Source organism: Limulus polyphemus, unplaced genomic scaffold (genome assembly GCF_000517525.1).
Source record: "Limulus polyphemus unplaced genomic scaffold, Limulus_polyphemus-2.1.2 Scaffold466, whole genome shotgun sequence".
Lineage (NCBI taxonomy): Eukaryota > Metazoa > Arthropoda > Merostomata > Xiphosura > Limulidae > Limulus > Limulus polyphemus.
In genome coordinates, this window is record NW_013666076.1 from 34764 (window position 1) to 43306 (window position 8543).

General features: G+C 31.0%; 1 protein-coding gene across 1 annotated transcript in view; it reads right to left on the reverse strand.

Annotated features, from left to right (window-relative positions):
- The window catches only part of LOC106458451 (S-phase kinase-associated protein 2-like), a 36556-nt gene extending 29351 nt beyond the window's left edge, over window positions 1–7205 (reverse strand). The window contains exons 1-2 of the mRNA XM_013917966.2: window positions 7138–7205; window positions 3135–3396 (exon numbers count right to left, since the gene is read on the reverse strand). Coding sequence (XP_013773420.1) covers window positions 3135–3396; window positions 7138–7205 — 330 coding nt within the window. The remainder of the gene's footprint in view (window positions 1–3134; window positions 3397–7137) is intronic.
- Between the last annotated feature and the right edge of the window lie 1338 nt (window positions 7206–8543).

Here is an 8543-nt window from a genome sequence, read left to right on the forward strand (position 1 = left end):
CTGACACCAATTTGTTACGTCTCCGTTTGTTAATTAAATTTCCGTAACTTCGTTCCAACGAAACTTTAACGACAAGTCTTTACTTAATAAAACTGGTTTATTCTTTCCTAATACAACTCTGCGATACACTTAACCTCAATACTCGCGCTAAAACAACACTGTAACGAACGAACGTTAACTTCAACAATACCCTGTGACTGCAGTTCAATTACTCAATATCTACGCACACATTACCTTCCCGCGTCACGTTGTCTCTTCTTATATATACCCGCCTACCCTATATCTAGTCAGAACTAGAGCATTCCTGAAAGAACAAGATAGTTCTAGAAACTAGAGGGCGCCACACCAGTCACGTGACCTCGATGACGCAACAATATTGACAATAAAGTACGTGGCAGATAATATATCAACAATATGTATGCATTGTCACGTAAAAATATTTACATCAATTTTCTCGTACAACTTAAGAGTATTCAGTTTCAATTAGGCCAATGATGCCTATGAAATCCATATCAGAAGTAAACAAAACATAAGTGAAGGGTAGTTTCTTTGCCTCTTTATTTTCTAGTTGTTATTTAAGGGTAACCTATAGCTGGTTAAACATAACATTTCTTTTTCATCCGCTTTCATTAGTTAAAATGGAAAAGTCTAATATTTAGTACATCTTACAAGCAGCATACGGAGCAAAGTCTAAACTAACAACAGTAGTAGTAATGGTCACATGATAAACACAAACAGCCGAATCAGAAAGGAAAATGTTCATAACAGAAGAAGAGAACTCAATATGAGAAAAGTCTAAAAATTGAAAACTTAAAGTTAGCACTTTGGCTATAGAGAAAATAACAGTCAGCTTCAGTTATTGATATACTAGAAAACTTGGTCTGTGTCACAGTATCGGAAGGCAAGAAAGTAGGAATCTGCAGACTTAATATGTTTCCAGATGATAAATTGAGTGTTGGTCTAAAAAGATAGGTAAGTAAGTATGTTTTAGAGATATTAAAATGGGGAACCTCGAGCAAAAGACTGCAAGTAAGCTTGAGTAGACTTGTAGCACTTGGCAAGAGCTGTTTGGACATTTTTCATGCCAGGTATTTAACTGGATTGGTAAATTTAAGAGGCAGAAGAGGCTTTTGTATAGTGATGGATTAGAAGTCTTAAGAAATTGAGCACAAAAATAATGTGATGAAGGCTTACTGTATGTGCTTGTTTTGCATAATGGAAGAAGAGAAAGGAGAGGGATTCAAATTAACTTTCTAGCTTGGAGGTTGAAAATGAACTAGATAGGGTATAAAAAGACTAGACAGTATTAAGGAGACAGCCGAGATATTTCTGTTTTGGCTTTTCAGCATGAAAGTGGAATAATCCAACAATGTACATAGTGTAATTCCCAAGTCAACTATTGATAATATTTTGATCAAAAGGGCTTTTGTTAACTAATTTCAAATTCAACACATTTTCAGGTATATGCTGTATGGAAAACAGAAAAGATTAAATACCATTCATCTGAAGGTGTTCAAGTAATATTCTTAGTACACAATTTTATTTAAGTTATGGTAAAATTCCTAAGTACTTAATAATGTAGAATTGTTTACATTTACAACCATACGAACATATCAGCTTTACCAATATTTCACGGGGACTTTTAGATATTTTGATTAAATAAAAATTAAAAACATCACTATTTGTGAAAATTTCCTTTAGATTTCCTACAGAAATAACATTAAGTTAATGAACACACATAATTGGGGTTACGGTTCAAAACCTTTTTTTTAAAACCTATTATTTTATCAGTTATATTGTAATTAATCTTTTCTCCTTGATGCTAGAAAAACAAGATTACTTTTTACAATTGTTTATAATAAACATTAGAAACAAAGTAATGCCAAAAGACATTTTTAATTATGGATGTTTAGAATTGTTTCATATTCTATCATCAGTATTAGAACCGCAGAAAGTTAATTCACAACATTCTAACTACAAAAAACAACATCAGCTATTGTGCAAGAAGTTTAGATATAACACAGATTTTAATGGAATGTACAATAAAACATGTAGCACACATATTTCATAATATTGTTAAGAGAAAACATTATAAAGAAAGGCTAAAATATAAGTACAAACCATAGCACATTTAAAGTAATGGCTACCCCCTTAATTTTTTACACTCTAAAAAACACTCTTTTTTATACTCTTAAAACATTTTTAACAATCAAAATAAAACTAACCAAAATGCCACATATCCTATAGTTCTTATCACTCCTTTAATGGGCAAATAGTTTTAAACTCAACCACAAAATTAGAAAAAAAAATGGCCAAAGTATAATACCTGCAAATTAAGCTATGTTTGGTATTTAATCAACATTTTCAGTTACAAACTTGTTTAAAACCAAAGACATTCTACCCATCACTATGTGCTCATGGGTCATTAGTAAGTACACTTTCGGTAGTTGTAAAGCTACCTGTATTGGCAAAACTACACATCCCCTAAAAATATGTGCACATGGGAATTTCAACTCAAAGATAATATACACTCATTAATCCACCACAGTCTTGTATTGGATTGCATAGTGAGAATAACAACCACCCTTTCCTTCTTGAAAACGTTAAACGTCTTGACTTCAAAACAGATTTATTAAAGAAAGCCTTTACATTTTTAGCAATCATCCAACACTAAATAATAACATCCATTCATCCCTGTTTTCATTTATTTAATAATTTCCAACTTTTTCTTTAATTAATTATATATTTCCTAAAGATGTCGATGTTTATACTTGTATCTTTGCCCTTCTTTATATAATGTTTTCTCTTAACAATATTATCAAATATATGTTTGCCACATGCTTTATCATATATTCCATTATAGTTACCATTTAAATCTGTGTTCTTTCTAAACTTCTGGCTGTATCAAAAACTTCTTGCTTACTAATGATCATTGATATTTTGTAGTTAGAATGTTTTGAATTAACTTTGAGGTTTTAACATTAAGGGATGGAATACAAAAAATTCCCAAAATGTCCAAAGTTAAAGATGCCTTTTTGGTATTAGTGTTTCTAATATTTATCATAAAAACTTTGTTTTTTATCTGATAAATCATTTAAAATAACTTAGTATCTTAAACTAAATCAATCATTTACCTTGGGAGGAACTTTATGTTCTGCAATGGAAATACAATGAGGAGTTGGCCCTGGTTCCTGACAACTATGAAGAGAAAGATCATCTTTCAGAAAGCTTACTCCCATATCTTGTAAAATTTCAGCTGTCACTGCTGTACTAACATCCCACTTAATTGGTTGATTTGTAGATAAAGACTTTCTTTCATGTTGATCCAGCAAATTATCACTCTTTTTACTGGAGCAATCCATTGGTAAATCAAACCGATCATCTTTTTTCCGTTTCCTTTCCAAAAATATGGTTATATATTTTACTAAAAACATTCTAAAAGCTGGTTATTTCAAAATAAAAATATAATACAACTTATTATCCAAAATTTTGTAATAATCTTCTACAGAAATTTATTTTAGTAACTGCATGTTTTTTATGAATCTATAACATTTTCCCTGAATCAATAAAAGTGTTAAATGGGTCTGTTGCTAGAAGTTGACTTAACTTTTGTAATTTAGCTATTGAATGCTAATCTGTGGTAAAAAAGATTTTGGCAAAATTCTCTAAATAGCATCTTTTTATAATTGTATAAAAATATCTGTTCTTCTTCAGGACTGCAGCAGACATTCTTAAGTATCTAAAATTTAAAAATCGTTGTCAACACATACGCTTCCAAAAGAAGTCTATATTTACATAAGTATTTAAGATTTGTGGTACTTGAACACAAATAAGTACAAAAAACTGTTAAATGTCATGAGAATATTTAAAATCTTTATGTTTTTTGAAAAATAACATTGTAGATCTTTATAAATATTAAGTGAATTACATCACAAGTATTTGAGAATGTGTGCTGCACATAATGATTCTAGAGCCTAAAGCAGAAATATCATTTTAAGATCTAATAGTAAAACATCTAGAATTGTTTTTGACTATACAGCATAAATTACAAAATAAATATATTCATTAACTTTGAACCATGGTCTTCAAACAATGATGAACACAGTAGCTTCTAAGTTGTCTTAAGTATAAAAACCATCAAACCTTTTCTGCAATTGCCACCACAATGCTAGTTCTAACATTCACTACTAACTCAGTACATGCTTTTTTCTTTAAGTCTAACATTAACAGAACACTGTATACTGTAGAGACATTTAAAATTTAAATCAAATCTCATCAAAAAAAGGTTATTCGTGAAATACCAAAATGTATTATAAAATTTTAATATAAAAGACAATTAAAATGTCTAGGTAAATAACATTGAAAAAAACTTTTTTTATGACATACTAAACAAAATTAAGTTAAAAACAATTCCATTAAAACCAAGTGGTTATCAAACCTGCCAAAACATTTCAATAGTATAGTGTCACTAAAAAGTTTCTTTTTTATATACATACAACAATACAAGCCTAGGCTTTTTACCCAAATATAAGTATAACTTATTGTTAAAATAAGTTAACTGGAATGTGACATGCTAAACAAAAATTAAGTTTAAAACAATTCCATTAAAACCAAACAGTGTAGTGTCACTAAAAAGTTTTTTTTTATATACAACAATACAACCTTAGGCTTTTTACCCAAACATAAGTATAACTTATTGTAAAAATAAGTAAAAAGTTAACTGGAATGTTGTTGTTTTTTTCCACATTTCTTATATTTTCTTCACTGCATCTCAAAATCACAAGTGTATAAAACATATAGGTTCAAACTATTAGTAACTGCAATCAAATAAATGAAAATATGAGTAATATCATATCTAAGTCAGTCATATAGCTCAGTCTATTTTAACTTGTACATCATTCATGGTACATTCTGTGTACATGTAGGATTGACAAACTGACAACTGTGACTGAACCATGGTTACTTAAAGTGTAAGCATATAACCTGTAGCTTACAATTAGATATACTTATTTAGTCAGATTTAGTATGATAAAACCTTTATAAAGGGAAGATCATGCTTTGCTGTAAACATTTTTTTCAGGAAGTTACTTCTTATGAAGATGAGGGTAAAAGAGTGGATTTGGTTTACTTGGATTTTCAAAAAGCTTTTCTTAAGATACTACAGAAATATTGATGAAAAAATTACTGCAGTTAGATTACAGGAAAAGTTAATTAAACTTAAAGGGACTGATGGTTGGCTGGACAGGATGAAGCAAAAAGTTGTTATTGATGGATTTTAGTCTAACTGCACTATTGTTACAAATGTTGTGTTTCAAGTATCTGTGCTGGGACCATTATTATTCCTCATTTACCTTACCAACACTAATAGGGGAATAGTTTAGAAGTTTAAGAAATACTTAACAGTGCTTCATCAGTTGGGCAAATATGACATGGGAGTCAATTATATAAGGTTAAAGTTAGGTATATAATTCAAATGGAAATTCTCTTAATTAGGTGGATGAGGAAAATAATCTTAAGTGCTCTATTGCAAGTGGTAATCTTAATAGAATATTAGGTTATTTACAAAAATACTGACTACAAGTTTAAAGATGCTGTGGTTTCATTTTATAGGCCTAAGTTACTAGTTAGGACTCTATTACAATAGTGTTAGCAGTTTTGGCTTGAGCTATTGGAGAGGGTTTATTTGTTTGAAGTTAAGCACAAAGCTACACATCTGTGCTCTGTCCACTATGGGTATCGAAACCCGGTTTCTAGCATTGTAAGTCCGCGGACATACCATTGTGCCACCAAAGGGCAATATTTATACTAGAATGATTCCAGAAATGGATAGGTTGTCAAACAAAAGTAAGATGAGATCTAATTTCATTATTCAAGATGATTAAGGAAAATGAGAAGACTGATGAATCAAAATTTTTGTGTCAAATTTCAACCCTAAGGGCAGTAAAACAAGAGGTCAAACATATCTCTAATATTAATAGTGTAAATCTGTGGAACAAATTGTCATCTGGAAGGTAAAAGCTGAAAGGGTTGATAAATGTTAGGGGGAGATTGGATCTACATTTAGTGATGGTTTCTGTTTGAGGGAAGGTGAAAGACTAGACATTCTTGATGAACCAAAAGAACCTTTGTGGATGATCTATAATTTATATTTATACTAAAAATAAAATCATAAGCTTAAGTTATATTTAATACTTTGAACAGTTTTACCTAAGGGCAAAATCGCAATATTGAAACGAAAATATTATTTACATATATAATACTTCACGTTTTGAGAATATATGAAAAAAAAAGCAGTGCTTATTTTCACGGCGCCGTGAAAATAGTTTCAATACTATGGTATTTTCAAGGTGCGAGCTTTGCCATTGACTTTACATACAAACGTTCGTAAACAGAATTGGCTTTGATATTCCGATAAAAAAACTCTCCTACTCCTAGGCCAACATAAATGACCATGACAAGTCCTACTACTTACCACAAAGTCCCCAAATATAAGTGAAATAAGATCAGATTGTCTCTGAAACAACGTTATTCATTTATTGCAACTTTGTTAGCAGAATGCCGTAAAAATTAATAATTATAAGCAACGACGATCATGTAGTTTATTCGGCTTTCTCAAGTTATATGATCACTCTGCGTTGGCATTAATTTTAAAAGGTTACTACATGTTTGTATTTAAGTCGCAACTTCTCACAATCTATTGACACTTTTTAAGTTTTTTAAATTTATTGTTAATTTTAGGCCATTAGAATAATTGAATAACAAGTTTCACACGAAAATAATACTTCAGGCTCAGCGATATTCTCACAGCGCCGTGAGAATAACATCGTCCAAATTTAAAATATATTATGTGAGCCAATCAGATATAAAAATGATAAAACTATTTTTAAGAGATGAAAAACTACGTCATCCTGTCTCTCCAATTATTAAGGGGTCAAACTTTATAGTTTACGTGTTTGTCAACACGAGAATTATTTTAATACTTTCTTCGCGGTGCTAATTTGTATCACACACCTGCAACAATTGTAACTTGTAGTTCCGTTAGCCTCATTAGATTTCTTTCATATATAATGATATATTCCTAGAGTGAATTACAATTAAAGAATAAGAAATATGCAAAATAAGTATACACAAGCCTACCTCGAATGATTTTGTTTCACTTCAGTAATGAGAGATTGAGAAGATTTTTTCTTCAACTTACGCGCCATTTTAAAGAAAGCGCACTCTTTCAACAAATGCTTCGCTCAGATATCTGCCCTTGAATCAAAACACTTTTAATATTCCAGTGATATCAACACAAAAAAGCTAAAACGTGAGTTATTCGATTACTGAGATTTTTTCCTTGTTCACTTTTAAAAGAAATTTCATATAATACTTTTTTATACTTTTATTCCTTAGTCATTTATTTATTAATATATCTTTCTATTTCTTTAATACAGAAATATTTATATAGTTGTTGTCGGAAATTACAAGACACTGCTTGATATAAATATATATATATTCATCAATTTTTAACAATGAAATATTCATATTCAGTATTAAAATTTGAGAATCCTAAAACTAGGTTTTATTCTCAGATGAAATTGCCCTACTTTTAAATTTGTGAACTTCTGAAATCGTTTACCTAAAAATCTGGTCTATGTTAAAATAATCTTAGAGTTTATCTTTGTTTGTAGTTAAGCACAAAGCTACACAATGGACTATCTGTGCCCATTACGGACATGAAACTCCCTTTTTTTTAGCGTTATAAGCCTTCAGACTTATGTTGAGCCACTGGAGAGCTATAGTTTATGTCAAAAAGCGTTAAAAATTTGATTTATTGTTTTCAAAAGTCGGCTATATAAAAACACTGGCTATTACAGTTTATATATGTTTTTCGTGCAAAACTACACGAGGGTTATCTGCGCTAGCCGTCCCTAAGTAAGCAGTGATAGACTAGAGGGAAGGAAACTAGTCAACACCACCCACCGCCAACTCATGGGATACTCTTTTAGTAACGAATAGTATAACTGACCGTCACATTATGACGCCTCCCACGGCTGATTCGAACCCGCGGCACGCAGATCGCGTTTTTACTTTGTCCATCGCTGTCACACCGGAGGACGGTTATTACGTGAATAAAAAGATATAACAATGACAAGTAAGCAATGTCATAAAATGTATTTTTATTTATTTAAAGCAATGAATTTGTTACGTCTCTGTATGTTCGTTTGTTAATTTTTCTGCGATACAAGTCCTTTCTTAAATAAGACTAGTTTATTCTTCCTCAATACAACTTTGTAATACACTTAATTTCCACAGTTACTTTAACTTAAACACACGCTATAATTCACAACAATTCACCCACTTTACTACCGTGATTGACTCAATTGTCCATCTCTATCTCCGCCTGTCAGCAACTATAGTTCCGATCTCTGTATCTGCTTTCCTCGGTTCCCACCGACCGTAATTGCTGTCCTTGGTTCCCCACTCTCTCTCCACTTGTCTCCTTTGTCTAGCGCACTTATATACGATAATAGCGCCCGCGTAGCCTCTTCGAAAATCTT